Source organism: Galleria mellonella, unplaced genomic scaffold (assembly GCF_026898425.1).
Source record: "Galleria mellonella isolate WM207_F2 unplaced genomic scaffold, CSIRO_AGI_GalMel_v1 utg78, whole genome shotgun sequence".
NCBI classification, from domain to species: Eukaryota; Metazoa; Arthropoda; class Insecta; order Lepidoptera; family Pyralidae; genus Galleria; species Galleria mellonella.
Window position 1 is genome coordinate 4,551,375 of NW_026442151.1, and position 16,384 is coordinate 4,567,758.

Below are 16,384 nucleotides of genomic sequence, written 5' to 3' on the forward strand. Positions count from 1 at the left end.
CATATTTTTAGTTCGGAAGCAAGTTTACTGCATAATTTGTAATATCGTACAATTTGAATTCGAAAAATAATATTTATATTGCTTCTTTTAATTTTTGTAACAATAGATATAAAAAATAGTTACCAGACTAGATAGATTTATTTTACTTCTTCCCCCTGGGACCGTAACATCCATACATAGAGGACAAAATATTCATATCTACCCTAGTGTAAGTTTCCCTATGAACAATTCTTCTTGTATATGAGTGTAAAAATATTAGTGAAGATAAGACCATAAATAACTTATCAGAAATCTTATCAAAATACGTGATTGATACAAATACCTAGTATTAAACTCAAATACTTAGAATTATATGATAAAATACCAGCTCTCGATTATTGCAACAATTGTCAAGTAATAATTTCTGGCTACAATTAATTTTTTTTTTTTTTATTTTTGCAGTAAATAATAGCTAAGTAAGGAACATGCCATCTATTACAGGAAAATATCAACATTACAAAAACGAAAATATTGATGAATACTTTTTAGCTGTTGGTAAGTACTTTTTTACTTTTTTCAGTAACTTTGGATGAAAAGTAAGCTAAAGGCACTTGATAGAAAGTGATATCCTGAATTGCAGTCATATCCCTCTATTTTAACCAACCACATTTGCTTGCATTACGCTTGCTTGATAATAATGAAACTTAATCTTATATATAAAAATCTTGTATCACAGTGTTTGTGTTTTAACTCCTCTGAAAAGTCTTATTTTTATGGATTTTTTTTAATTTATTTCTGTAGGTATTTTAGTGGATGATAATGGAATGGTTACTCCATCTATGCTAGTGGTAAATACTGGTGAGATTGTTTACTGTTATAATGACTACTACTGAGAGATGACAGGTGTGGATGGAAAGGCAGCCCGGTTAACCCAATGTGATCAATTCACCTGGAATGAATCATAATGGTTTCCAGAGAGGGACTGTGAGTAGATTAACCTGGCGGGGTGTGTTGTTGGCAATGGGAAAGCTAGACTCCATTACTAACAATCCCTTTCCTCCCTATTTGATAGGTTTGAGATTAGGCTCTAAAGTACATTACATATCGCAAGCTGGTTAGGGCACCCCTATTAAAAACAGTCATTTATATGGCAGCACAACATTTTCCCTAGTCAGCTAGTAAGTGTATATTAAAAAATCAAAACACTGTTAAATCTAGTGCTAATACAAGGACTAAATAAGTATATTGTTGTATGATTGGATTATTTGAAAGTGATTGTGTGAATCATATTATTTTCTATGTATGTAACATACTAAATAATATGATTGTGTATTGTAGTGTTTATTGTTAAAATTATATACAATATTAATTCCAGGTGTACCATATATTGGCCGGAAAATGATGTCTTTTTCATCACCATTGATGGAAATTACATTAGATGGTGATAAAATGACTATTAAAAATGTTTCATTGTTCCGAACTATTGAACATTCTTTTAAACTTAATGAGGAGTATGAGGAACACATGCCTAATACTAAGATAAAGGTACAATATTTAAATAATTTTGTTTTTATTTCAATAATATTTCTATTTGTCATTTCCAGTTGCTTTGCTTGTTCATCCATGTTGCTATGCTACAAATAATCAAAAGTAGCTATTTAAGGCTCCAAGTTCTACAAGGTCTTGGTTAAGATTAAGTGAGAATAATGTTTATAAAAAGATGTTTCAGAATTTTATACCTTAGGTTCAGTTAATGCACACCATATGTTTATAAATGCTTGCTTTTTTGGTATAAAATTAATCCGAAATCTAGAAATTGTTACACAAAATATTGATGTTTTATTGGTTAGGGCACATATAAATATTCCCAAACAACTACCGAGTATGAAAGGAATTTCCCGACTGTAAATTTTTTGTCTATAAAATTTATTCCTACTAGTAGACCTGATTAACTGTGGCTGTAAAATGGTTATAAATGTTGATAAATTTTATATGTACTAATTTATTTATTGTAAAATATCCATTAATATCATATAATTTAATTGCAGTATTTTTCAGAGTAAAACTGTCATTGTAAATGATAATGAAATGATGACTGAATCAGTTATACCTGAAACAGGAGCCAAATGTGGCAGACATTATACATTTTCTGATGAAGGTTGTGTCATAGTAAGTGTTCATTTTTAATTTCATGTTGTTTACATTTATTCATTATCACATTTATAATTAAACATTTATTAATATTTATTGTTTAAGAAATATAAGGTAAACTAATAAAATGATATTGTGTAGTTATATTTCTGCTGCTAAGCAGCTCTATTGCTCAATTTCTGTATGGAGGTTGGGATGTGACAATGAAATTATTGGGTTCACAAACATCAAACCTTACATAGTTGGATTAAACCTTCTTTTAAAATAAATTTCTATTTATTATTTATTTTAGAAAAGTTTTTTAATACACAGATTATTCCAAATTAATGTAATTAAATTTTTTCAGACTCTCACACATGAAAAAGCAGCAACACCAGGCAAAAGATATTTTAAGAGGGTTAATTAAGCTTTGATGAAAGGATATCAGTGTACTTACTTTATATATACTTATTACATTTTATCATTTATAATTTTATAATTATAATCATCAACTGTATTAACTTTTAAAAGATAAAATATATTTTTTTTAATATAAATAAATATTTTAAATTGTGGTTTAATGTATTTGGACTGATTTTAATATTAAGTAAATTTTATTATGCTATAATTATATTTTTACTATTAATAATAAATGTTTTATTTTAATTGTGTTAAATTTTTTGGCCCTGTTCTTTAAGTACAGAATATACAGCTACATGAGATCTATGAGTTTACAGCGAAGGATCGTGGGTAAAATTACCTACGTGATAGAAATAAAACTTGAAAGAAATAATAAAAAAACGTAGTTAAATATTAATAAAAGAATAAAAATTACATGTGAAAGTACATATTTAAGGTTAACATTAGGCACTTAGAATTTATTCTAAATCATAATTTTAGCTTTATAATTATTTATATGGATTATTTTTCAAAATTGCAGTTGCATACTCAGGTGTTCTTCAGGCTTCAAGAGAGCTTACTTTAACCTTTCTTTAAGTTCTCGCTGGACACATTTTCTTAAAACTGTAACTTATAACTTGTAACCTCTAAACGTTGAATAAGTCAATATTTTGTCATTAATAGTTTGCGTGTTTTATAAATATTTTCTAAAAATAATTTGCCACTGAACGAAGGTGTTGCCTCTACAGAGCGATTTACGAATTAAAATTATCATCAATACATACTATAAAACAAAGTCGATCCGCTGTCTATCTGTCCCTATGTATGCTTAGATCGTTAAAACTACGTCATGGATTTTGATATATATATATATATAATACATGCATAATATAATAGAGAAATACTGATAATTTTAGAGATTTCTAATGTGATGTCGTAAATGAACAATTTTTGCGCTTACATTGTATATATATATATATATATATATATATATATATATATATATATATATATATATATATATATATATATATATATATTTAGTATCAGCATTGCAGCCGTGCGAAGATGGGGCTGGGCGGGTCGCTAGTTATTAATATAATGGCGTTGTTTATGAAAAAGATAAATTCAACACATTAAATCATTAGTAGCCATAGTGCTACGTAATACTATTACTTGTAATATTATTATATTTACTTGATAATTAGCAATCGACTGCGAAGTATTCGCTTAGTGCTGAATAAATGGATGTTGGGTGGATTTCGCTTTCTGTGAATTTTGTGTGTCATAGATTAAGTATAGCAACTGTCACCGACGTAGATTAAGTATATTGCTTGCATGAATGTTCTATTTCTATGTATATGTAGTCTGCCGCGATCTGTTCTGAACCAGTTGTATTAGTATAGAGTAGTTTTTTTTTTAACATTATCCTAAAAAGAGAATTATAGTTTTTACCATAAATTTTATACATTTCTTGTTTACAGAATTGTTAGAATTATATAACTATATAAAAATTATTTCTGTAAATTAATTAGGAAAATATTTGTTTGTCTTAGGATTAGTAGGTACTACATTGAAAATCTTTCAAATCCAATGTTCTGAACAATCGGGTGTGTGAAGTGATCTAATTGTGATTAATAGATGTGACATGTTGTGTTAGTGAGATTTGAATTTAATGTTTTGAATTTATTAGAACGTAACATGAAACGATGTACATAAATCTGTATAATAACCAATGATGTGATGTTATTTTACTATAAGTAAAACACTGTATTATTTCTACAAAATATATAAACCCCAAACTAGCTCAATTTTCTAACAAGTCATAGTAAGAATCTGTTGATCGATTGCCCAAGTGATTTTCCTTTTAAACTGTTGACCCAATTAAACGAATAAACAATGGGTGATAAAGAGGACTATTTAACGTCTTATCGAGTGTTTTTCGAGAATTTTGCGGCTACTGTCAATCCAGAAGATCAATTACCGGTTCATATTGCTGGATACACCATCACCGAAGCGGAGTTGCCAGGCGAAGTTCTTTACTGGACCACCCAATACTTAATCGAAAAGTGAGTATTATTTTATAAACAGGTATTTTCCAATTATAATCTAATTAGATAAATATATTTTGCATTTTTAATATTAATGTAATTATGTTTCACTTGGTATTTAGTTAATTCACTACAATATCTGTAAAGAAACATTTGTAATTAGCTAATTCTTACTTTTTAGGCAGAGAATATCAATATCAAGTCCTACTTACTCTAGAAGTCTAGATGCTTACATTTTTTTGTCTTTTTGTGTTTTGAGCAATTCATCTTATATGTAAACACCAATCTAAAGTCCTTTAGATATTGTTTATTTTGGATTTTATTTAAAATTTACATGTACTGTTAATTTTTATAGTGGTTATTTTTTGACATTTGAAAGCATAATTTGTCAAATAAGTAAGTCTTCATTATTCTCTTATTGGAGTCAATATATAAGCCAATATATAGAACCTGCCCTTTTATGTAGGTTTCATAAGTCTTTATATACATTTTATTAAAAATGATAAATTTAAAATATATTAAAACATTAGATTGATAAATATTATCTATAAATGTTATTTGGATTAAAATTTTTTTCAAATATAGATCATCTGTATAGGTGATTATTATTTTTTATTCTGTATAGGTGATTATTATTTTTTATTGGGTGGGTCGCTATCTTGCTTGCTATTTTATGTAATAAAAAATGAATTAAAAAATTTGGTTTTTAACAAAAGCATGTAGTCTGTTTAATTTTTTAATTTTTATTGATCGAGTATAAAAAATTCAAAAACTATTTGATCTAGGTTCTTTGGATATGAAACTTGTTTACTTTCTGTCTGTTATACTCTATACATATACCTACTAAATATATTTTTTCAAAGTTATTAAAATTATGCAATGAATATTTTTTTGTATAGAATTTTGGTATGACTAGATCTTATCCTATTTCTGTATATTATTTAACTATTTATATTATTTATTAAATTAAATTTAATAGCCAAAAAATATAATAAAATCTATGGGTGAGCTATTAAAAAATGACATTATTTTTCTGGTAACTTTTTCAAGTGATTTTTAATAAATTAAAAATCCTTCTTTTAATTATTAATCATATTCTTTTTAAATCCCTACTGAAATCTATTTAATTATTTGTGGTTTATGTTAAAAAAAAAAAATATTTAATGATAAAACATATATATATATATATATATATATATATATATATATATATATATATATATATATATATATATATATATATATATGTCAGAAAACCCTGCTATAGTAATAAATTAATACTTTGATGGATAAGGTTCTTTTTTACTCAATTAATTATATATAAAATGAATAATATTATGTATAATTCATTTATATCATCAATACACTAATATAAAGTATAATTTTAATATATGTACAATATTTATGTGGTCACAGCTGTATATTATATCTATGCTCATATTGTTAATTTTAAATTTTAGCATTGTTATGTACTTATTGTATTGTTACTTATTTATATTTACAATCCAAACTTAACATGATGCATTTACAGGTAAATAAGAACTACATACCTGATGTTTATTGTCAATGTTAAATAAAAAAATCGGTAATGTGGGTACTATTTACCTGTAATTGCATCATATAAAATCCAGATTGTGGGTTTGAACATATGCTCACATATACATGCTCTGTTTATGTGAGCATATACTTTATTCAGTTTTTAGGATTTACTGGGTATAGATGCTTAAAACTGTATTCATAAGAATGGCAATGCAGCAAGAATACCATGGACGATACAACATATTCTGTGACAGTCATGGTGCTGTTCATATCTATAAAATATAAATTACTTCGTAAAGTTTTGTAGTTTTCCATCATTTTTTTACTACTGTTACTAATTATTCATAAATAATTGAAATACACAAAGGCGACCAAAGAAAAGATATTATTACTTAGATTATCGCAAATAAATCGAAGTTTAGCCATTGTTTAAAATCCAAATTTGTCAAATATTTAAAATAACGACTATAGGATCTACTAAAATAAAATTCGTTTAAAAAAATACGTCGGCTATTTAATAGCGTTCAATAAACTCTCGAGGGTCAAGGCCGTCAATACGGTTGCAAGCTCAATACTAGCCGGCAACCTACTCAAACTTGATATTTACTTGAATCTGTCGACCTTTAACTTTTCTGTTGGGTTTAGAAACGTTTATGTATGTACCATTTTTTATATAACACGTTGCTTACCTTACAACATAAATCTCCACCACTGATCGAGTGTGTGACAAATAAAAAATGTATTCAATTATCTTTAATTGATCTAAAAATGTGACGCAAACGTGTATCAGACGGACTAGACCGGTCTGTATTGAAGTATGAAATTTTTTCCAACAATTTTTTAGTAACATTTATGAGCAAGCGCTAAGAAAGAGTTTCCCGAAATTCGTACGGGAACAGTTTCTCTTTATGAAAAGTTTAATGAATGCAAAATATATGGGTAATAAATATAACCTAATTGGTGGTCATGGGTGGTGGTAGTAAATTTATCATTCTTTCGTTTTCTATCTTGTTTTATAAAGAAAATACTTAATTTGAACTTATGTTGGAGTTAAAAGTTTTCTCTACTTAGTTTGTATAAAGTATTACTGATTCATCATAACACTTTTTATTTCAAATTTTTATTCGGGCGTCTAAAGAATCCAGTTAATGTCTCGTAGCTAATATTGATACAACTGTTTAAACTTGACATTTTAAATGTAGCGGCTTATGAACTTGGAATGCATTAGACCAGCAAAATTATTATTTATTTTATGTAGATTGGTAATGTATTTTTTTATTCAGTGTTTCGAGAGTAGGTATTATGTTATCAAATATTTAGATTCATTAATATCATTAAAATTTTTAATATTCATCTAATTTATACTTAAGACCAATGCGGGAGTACGTCTTTTCTATTAAAAAAGAATAATCAAAAACGTATGAGTATTGGGAAAATATCGCGTGACATATACACATTTATATCAAAAGAAACGGTCAAGTTATGAACCTTCTTTTTTTGATGTTGGTTTAGAACCGCCCCGCCCAAGAACGTATACAATGCGCATAATAAGGTTACGTAACCGAGCGTCTAGCTAGACTGTTTGTATTTTACTCGGTCATGAATGTCTTTCAGTCGGTTATCAATGAATGAATAGTATTATGTACACAGTTCTTAAGGTACCTAAAAAGGAGGTACTCAATTTGTCTTTATTGTTTTGTATATGTTACACAATATCTCGATAGTAGAAGTACATATGGACACTGGGTAAGATTGAAATAATTGTCTACCGGTATACCTGAGTTTTTCCCGAAATACCACTAATGTGATTCGAAAAAAAGTTAGTATTAGCTTTGAAGTTTGTGTTTTCTGTCTTTGAGAAAAATGTTTACTTTCAATGGTAGAACGTTTCTTTCAATGATGGCAATAATTTCAGTCTATATTTAATTTATGTACACAAGCTGTGTAATATAACCAGGAAACATCATACAAATTACTGATATAATCGCTTTCGAGTTAACTAGACTAGAAAGATTTTATACGATTGTCCGTTTGTTGGCATCCAAAACCACGATCTCTATGCGTAATACGTTTAATTATTTCAATATACGGGGAAAATCCGTTACTCGCTTTGTTTGGACATCACTATAAGCGCAAGCCACACTGAATGCTAAGCAAAACGAACATTAGCGCACGTAACTACGGCGTCTTTTCTTAGATACTTCAATTCACACTGCGACCTACGAAGCCTTTGCGACTAACATACATAGTTTTTGTTAGTCGTTCTTTGTTTAGTAGAAGGTACCCCTCATAATACTCTTGTTACTATATCTTTAGTTAATCCTTATTTTACTGCGTGACCTCAGATAATTTACTTTGTGTACTTTTGTTTAGCTCACGTAGTTGAATGTACGTTAAGTGAGCTAAGCTAAACAAAATTAGACTCGCTTAGTTTAGTTCTTGATATAACTTGGTCCTAACATTAAAAGGTTCTATGAAATATAAAGATAAATAATATATAAAGATACGGATTTTTAATAATAATTAATAATAGAATTATAAGGTTGTTAGTTAGTAGGCCAAAACTAGTCGAGCTACATTGAAAATAAAAATGTAAGGAAATGACAACTACGAATTCATGCAAGTTAAATTTTCTTAGAATTTAAATCTGTATTTATTAAATTCATATTTATATTGTAATTCTGAAGATAAAAAAATATATGACAAAAATGGATATGGTATTAAAAATTACTATCGTAAATATTTTTATGGTGCCTGCTCTGATAAAAATGAAGAAACATGAATATAAAATCACTCACTAAATCAACATATGATAGAATGTTGAATCATAGTCATGGAATCCATATATCCATAGAACAAGGGCTTGGTACTATGTATGTACTGCTCGTAGTATATATCTACCGCTAGTTTTGTATCTAACTTAATTATATGAATTTTTCATATTTTTTTATTAAGCGTTCCCGTTCAGTTTGCTTTTTATTTCACCAAATATCACTCAAGATCAATCACAGTGGTTGAATTTTAAAAACTATTACTTATATCTGTTGTTAATTCGGTTATTGTTCGGTCGCTATAAGTAAATTTTGATTTGATCTCCAGATCACAAAGTAAATTATTGGTGCCTTAAAAATGTAAAGTGATCTTCCATTTACCATAACAGATGGATGGATTTTAATTGTGAAATAATTACTCTTAAAATCATGGACGTTTTGTTAGGATTTATGGAGGACAGAACGCACTTCTTTATTCTATGTCTAATGATATGTGTGATTTTAGAATGCACATATTTTATCTCATTCGACATATTTCATCCGACATCGATGTTTCGGTAAATTTGGTGCAAATCTTTACCTTTCATACTTTTATTATTTATATATCTTTTGGGTTGATCATAGAGAGCTTGCTAGATTTATTTTAATAATTAATTTTCATCCATGTATAAATCAATCGATAAATAAATTATCGATTGATTGATACTAGACTAGCTAGTCAGTTCATTAATGAGCGTATGCAAGTGTGATGGATTTGCGATGCATGCACAATATCGTAAAATGTAAAAGGCTGATATTTTGCTTATTTTGTACAGTTAGACGTGAATGAAGTAAAAATAATTATCCGTATTTTTTATCGTGTAATTCTGTAGTCGCTCTATTTATTTGTGTTTGCGCCGTAAGTGAGCGTAAATTGTGTGTTACGATGTCGATGACCATACTTGTTGCATAATAAGGACCAACATAATACTTCAATAGCAATACATGTGCGCCGTGAAGTGTCTTTTATACGTTCTAGGTTTTGTTTGTACACTTGGTCTTAGTTATCATTATGAATAATCCAAACCAATATTAAGCAGCACGAGCCTTGCATGTTTTCATTGATATTTGCATAATTTATTATCGTAAACAAAATAGTGTCGCTATGGAATTGTTTTCTGAGAACAGATTTAATATTTAAATACGACGTCCTTGTTACATAATACTTGTACTTTAGCTCGTATCGTGGGTGATATTTTTGTTAAATAGGAATATTTTATTTTCCTTCTCGCTACCTCTAATTGCAATCATTTTCTTCCTGTAAAGGAGTTATAATATTTTGCCACATTATTACGTGCATGTATAAATATCCTTAAAATTATGTTAAAAGAATCAAAGTCACCGACAGCTCGAAGTATGAGCGAGCTGATGTGACAATTTGCTGGTCACATAGCTCGAAAAACCGACAACCGATGGAAAGGAAATTCTTGACTGGCGACCTCCTACGGGTAAACGTAGTGTAGTACGATCCTTATCTAAATACAGTGACGACCTCAAATGCGTTGTGTTATGGCAGTCTGTGGGGGAGGCCTATGTTCGGCAGTGGACGGATAATGACGGATGATGATGAAACTTATGGTAGGACTTCCAATAGGTACATTGGTTATTCATTGGGAAAAAGATCATGAGACAAAACATTTTTATATGTAATGTATCATACTTAATAAGGTAGGAAGAAAATTGAATACGTACAACGTAGGTAGGTTGTACGTAGGTACGTACATTACGTAATTGAAATGTTTTTTCGTTGTACTTTTCGAACAAGAGATGAAAGAGTCGGTCGATTTCTCTAATGTTGTGGGTTGAGGTTATTTGATGCCCTCGCAAATTAGCACGACTCGGTGCGTGGGATGACACGGATGCTGGTGATAGTACTGACTATCCGGATTGCGAGTAATGTCAACGTACTGAACAAGACTGCAGGCACTGCCCTGTTAGTATAGACAACAAAATAGTCTCCCAAATGTACATACAAACGACGGTATAACAAGTAAAGTTTTATGTACCTACTACATTAATTGAAAGAAATTTTAAGCAGGTGTATTCACCTATCTTATTAGATAGGTTTGAAAATTGGTCAAGTGCGATGAAAAACACTTGTATGATATTGCCATTTATCAAAAAAAAAAAAAAATTGTTATTTAATTAAACTCTTGTCACTTTTTCATCGGTTTATAAATTATCCTATCTCCCAAGTGGAATCGTACAATACATATTTTTAAAATTTCATTAAAATCGATTGAGCTGACTCGGAAATTTTTTTAATGGGTAAAGATGGAATGGTAGCTCCGTCTGCGCTATTGGTATACACTGACGGGACACCAATGAAAGATAATAGGTGAGGATAAAAGCAAGTCAGTTAGCCCATCGTAATGAATTCAAGAATTATTTGCTGTGGTTACCAAGGGAGAACCACGTGGAGGTCGACCCGATAGGCTATATTGCTAGTAATCGAGTTGTTAGACCCCATTACTAACAATCCCTATCTGTGACTCGGAACAGAAGCGGATATATCGGAATAGCGTGAAGGAACATCGTGATACTCATGCCTTAGTTTACACGCCATACTTATCTCAATCGGAATTACAATGTGTAAATTATATTCTTGACGAATTGTTTAGATTCTGATAAGAGAACTGCTCTACTATACATTTTTTAACAGGATAAACCATGTTGCTTGCGTGTGACTTTAGTCAGCGATGATTAGCCGACCAGTGAAGATTTACTACTATAAATCCTTAAGTATGTGCCCTAAGCTTATTAATGTGGCGGGTGACAGTGGCGAGCCACCGCAGTGTGAATATGTAATAGGGTCTTGGGACACAGAGGAAATAAATGTACTCGGGAACCTCGCTCGAACCGTTACATGATTTATAGCGAAACGAATACATAAGTACCCTCGTGTATTTGCTTCTTAAATTTTCTTGAGGGGCCAAATATAAAAAAAAATGCTAGAAACATAAAGTTTAAAGCACAGAATCGTATAGAGAAGTACAGAAAGTTGATAAGATTACTACAAAGCTATTTATTGATACGCGATTGACAGATAATATGTGGTAGGAGTAGCTAGTTCGACATCGTACCACTGTATGTTTTCGTCGTGGTAGTAGCAGGAGCACTGACCTCTTTATGTATCGTACAGACAGACGTACACGTCCGCATTTTATTTTGTAACTATGTCGACTCCCAGGCCCCGTGAAATTGACGTATATACCACGCCAGAAGAGCGAGTGAATGCCCGTATAGTTTGTTTATCCTGCTATACTATGCTGCAATAGTAACTCCGTTAGTTATGTCCATTTCTTTTTTGTAACTTATTATAAGTAACCAAGTATACTAATTTAATAAACTTAATAGTATTTTCTCATGATTGTTATCCTGAATATATTATCTGCGAGATTTGATTTATAACGTTTTCTACCAATGGCTGATACGGAATTTGAATATACGAAAAAAATGCAGTTATAACTGTAGAATTCTGTATATCACATGTCACTGTAGTATAATTTTGTATTTACATTCATATTCATACCATATATCAGCAATTGGTAGTAGATTCCAAACTTTAGAACCTGGATAGTGAGGTGGTTCCTCCCGCGGGCGTTTAGATTTCCCAAGACATTATAGCAACTTTAAAAAAGGGGTGCTGTGGTATTTTCAGCGTCAGTAACGCGCGAGTTATATCCCTGGTATTGCAGGAGTTTAAAGGCAACGGTAACCGTATACCATCATGTGGATCTTATGTTTGTTTGTAGGCAAGTGGTATAAAAAAAAGAATGAATATTAATAGGTATCAGACATGAATACAACTTTATTTACATGGTAATAGACACCTCTGATTTTGAAGACTAAGTTGTTGTTATTAGCGTCCGCATTGGTATCTACTTCATAACGATAAAAAATATGGTATCATCTTGTATATCTAGACAGTCAATGCGCTATTCTATATGGTTTGTACTGGCCGGGTATCAGTGTGGGATGATAGACGAGGATGAAGTTAAACCATGTTAATTTTTAGGAAGGATCACTTGTTGGTATACCTACTTTTTTGTACTACTGAGGTGGCAAACAAACGGTCCACTTGTGGTGGAAAGCAATTATCTCTTATACCCACATCGCATTGTAGAGGTAAGTAAAACAGTATCATCTCGCATATCCCAAACGCGTCACACAGTCTCCATAATAAGTATGTACTCATTTAATGAAAACGTTGTTTAAATATTAGTTATTCTTATATATCGATAAATATTTGATTTAGCAATATCTTTGTTGTTGATTTTTATCATTATCTTATTTATTTACTGTGTTATCTTGAGTTATCTACATTATCGTACAGATACCTATAATATAATCATAGAAACCATGCGTTTGTACATTGAATATTTTTTTTAAAGACTGCTGCGTATGCGTCATAGATGTAGTATAACATAGTCGCGTACTGGTATACTTTAAAATCTAAGGCATAAAGTAGGTAATTTAATATTCCATATATAATACGCATTTTATGTTTTAGTCTCTTAATAAATTTTTTTTTATAAGCTTTTATTTAATCCATTATAAGAAAGTTGTTAAACACGCATGTGGAAAGGAAGACGTGTACTAATTAACCTTTTTTTTATACAACTTAGAATGGCTAACAAGCTGACGGCCCACCTGATGGAAAGTGGTAACCGTCGCCTATACACATGAGCAGTACCATGGACATGACAGAGTATTCTGTTTCGCCCATGATACCCTCCATACGTTGCCACTCCTGAGGACTCAGGTGTTAATCCTCTGTACCCTGTAAATTCACGCCATATCCCACCCTTCAAACCGAACACAGCCATGCAAACACAACTGTTTCATGGTAGAAGTTGACAATGTTACCACAAAATTTCACATAGCAAAAGATCCAGTGTCGAATTGAATTAAGGAAGTCACTGATGCATGATTTCTGGCTCCTCCTGGGCGCTAACTTTTTCTCTCTTTCTTACGGCCGGCACTGTGTGGTCCAGGATCTTCTAGACAAGCGGCAAGCGAATTCGTCGATGGAATCGACATCGCTAACAAGTCCGTAAGTTGAAATCCCGACGTTGCTATCTCATTCTATCTCACGGACTCGCTAGCGATGTCGATTCCATCGACGAATTCCCTTGCCACTCAGATCCATGATCGATAGATCCTCTTAGAAAAGCTTAGTGAGTAACGTTCAAGCTGGTGTTTTAAAGGGTTCAATTGAACTACCTTTACTTGTCCACAATCGGAGACATTTGTAGGAGTGCTTCCGATTTCAGACAAGCATTTTGCAGTTAGTTTTTACAACGAGATTAGGTATAGGTATCATCGTCATCATCATTTCAGCCATTATCTGTCCACTGTTGAATTTAAGCCTTCACCATAATGGGAGTTTTGCCAGTACTTGCCATGCTTGGCAGGCGGAACCGCAATCGCAGTTAGCAACCGCAGTTAGGCTTATATAATAGGTTTATGCATAGGTATAATTATATCTTAATGTAATAATAATGGTTAATTTAATATGCAATATCGTTAATTTTATATTGCCTGCATAACAATGAAAGTCATCCATGATCAACAAGTCACTGACATATAGTAAAAACAGCCTTGGAGATAGCCACAGATCTTAAAATAAGATCATGAACCTAACGTGCAACTTCGGTATATCTGGTCATCTCCCTTTATAGTTACAATGAAGTTGTCAATTAGATCTTTTGCACATATATATGAATCTCTACGGGGTGTGGAGAAAGCAACAAAATCCATTATAAAAATATGATAATCGTTACTAATATTATAAACTAGCGACCCGCCCCGGCTTCGCACGGGTGCACATTACATCACATCACATTAGAAACCTCTAAAATTATCAGTGTTTCTCTACAATATTATGCATGTATTATACATATAAACCTTCCTTTTCAATGACACTATCTATTAAAAAAACCGCTTTAAAATCCGTTGTGTAGTTTTATAAATTTAAGCATATATAGGGATGGACAGACAGCGACAGCGACTTTGTTTTATACTATGTAGTGATTTGAAAGTGAGTTTGTTACCTTATAGCATTGTAATGGCTTAACCAATTACTATACAATTCGGTATACACGTACTATATGGGATAGAGAAGTATATAGGCTACTTTTTATCCGGATCAATAAACGTATCCCGATCAGGCGGACGAATTTGTAGGTAAAAGCTAGAAATAAGTAATTAAAAGTTTAACTAACTAAAACTAAAAGAAGAAAGGTTCTTGAGTGGCGGCCGCGTACGGAAAAACATAGTGTAGGACGACTCTCACTAGATGGAGTGACGACCTGAAATGCATTGCAGGAAGTCAATGGATGCAGGTGGCTCAGGACCGTTCTTTATGGCAGACTATGGGGGAGGCTTATGTCTAGCAGTGGACGGATAATGGCTGAAATGAAGTAACTAAAAGTGCTACATAAAAGACACACTAAATATAAATAAAGTAATTGGAAATAACAACAATTTATCGATTTAGTTTCTTACAATAAAGTATAAATCCAGATTTGTGAACAAGTAAAATTTGGGTATCCAGTCAGGCTTTTACTTGTAATCACATACGCATACATACGGCGGCTCTAAGAAGAAAAATATATTCTTCTTTTAAATTCAACTGAAAAAAAACTTGTTTTTAATGTATTCTATACTTTATAAAAAAAGGATAATTAGGAAAAAAGTATTACTATTATTATATGTTATTGAGTTATGCCTGCAAAAGGCATTCTCATTCAAATATAAAAAAATGCATTTTATAATAACTTTAAACTAATTTAATGTTATTATTTTCTTTCTAGACAATGTCCACAGACACTGATGACTCCGCTGCGGCGGATCATACTTGATGAGGTGCGGGTTGCATCGAAGAAACAACCCAATGAATTTGGGTACAAATCTGATGATTCAGGTATGTTTATACGCCATAAGTAACTGATATCTATAGATAAGATCATGCAAGATTATGATCAGCGTAATAGCATAAATAATAACACAACAGGTATATGATACGCGACTTATTAACTTTTGAATTTTAATATACCTAAATAAGTATAGAGTAAAATATGATGTAAGGTAAAATCATATGGCACTGATATGCTAAATCTCTTGCCCACATTTGTAGAATTATATTGGAATTTAACGCGATCAAGCTACCTAGTTTTGAATTAGGTTATCAACTATTATCAAATTGAAATGTTCTCAAAGTTTTGGTGCATAATAATTCGAAATTGGTTTCGAAATCATAATCATAAGGATCTTTTTAATCGAGCAGTAAAACTTTAAACCACGATATTTTTACTTTCAGTCATGGGTGTTTCGTTTCTTGATATTTACTCTATGATGTGCTATTTATTTGTTTACAGTCAATAGATATGCAAATTGGCAATGTACACTTGGATTGTTGGCTTAATCGATACCTTGCGTAATGTACACACTATAATATCTCACTAGTTTTAT

General features: G+C 31.0%; 2 protein-coding genes across 4 annotated transcripts in view; both read left to right on the forward strand.

The window, feature by feature from the left end:
* On the forward strand, nucleotides 1-2,775 carry LOC113517543 (fatty acid-binding protein, adipocyte-like). 3 transcript variants are annotated; one of them, XM_052901601.1, is made up of 5 exons: nucleotides 1-208; nucleotides 442-534; nucleotides 1,355-1,524; nucleotides 2,038-2,148; nucleotides 2,477-2,775. In XM_052901601.1, exons 2-5 carry the CDS (start codon nucleotides 465-467, stop codon nucleotides 2,534-2,536), a joined length of 411 nt encoding a protein of 136 aa, XP_052757561.1. In that variant the 5' UTR covers nucleotides 1-208; nucleotides 442-464; the 3' UTR covers nucleotides 2,537-2,775. The 3 variants fall into 3 exon arrangements, with proteins under 3 accessions (XP_052757561.1, XP_052757562.1, XP_031768425.2); XM_031912565.2 differs by lacking the exon at nucleotides 1-208 and having other exon boundaries at nucleotides 249-534; XM_052901602.1 differs by lacking the exons at nucleotides 1-208; nucleotides 2,038-2,148; nucleotides 2,477-2,775 and adding an exon at nucleotides 1,830-1,946 and having other exon boundaries at nucleotides 225-534.
* A 1,357-nt stretch (nucleotides 2,776-4,132) lies between these two features.
* Nucleotides 4,133-16,384, forward strand: part of LOC113517356 (titin-like) — a 103,739-nt gene continuing 91,487 nt past the window's right edge. Inside the window, exons 1-2 of the mRNA XM_052901566.1 lie at nucleotides 4,133-4,577; nucleotides 15,727-15,836. Coding sequence (XP_052757526.1) covers nucleotides 4,408-4,577; nucleotides 15,727-15,836 — 280 coding nt within the window. The 5' untranslated portion in view covers nucleotides 4,133-4,407. The remainder of the gene's footprint in view (nucleotides 4,578-15,726; nucleotides 15,837-16,384) is intronic.

Excerpts from the sequence above, each read along its gene's own strand:
- LOC113517543 (XM_052901601.1), top strand. The coding sequence starts at position 465 with ATGCCATCTATTACAGGAAAATATCAACATTACAAAAACGAAAATATT. Across the intron at positions 1,525-2,037 it reads TGCCTAATACTAAGATAAAG|AGTAAAACTGTCATTGTAAA; the intron begins GTACAATATTTA and ends AGTATTTTTCAG. Across the intron at positions 2,149-2,476 it reads CTGATGAAGGTTGTGTCATA|ACTCTCACACATGAAAAAGC; the intron begins GTAAGTGTTCAT and ends AAATTTTTTCAG.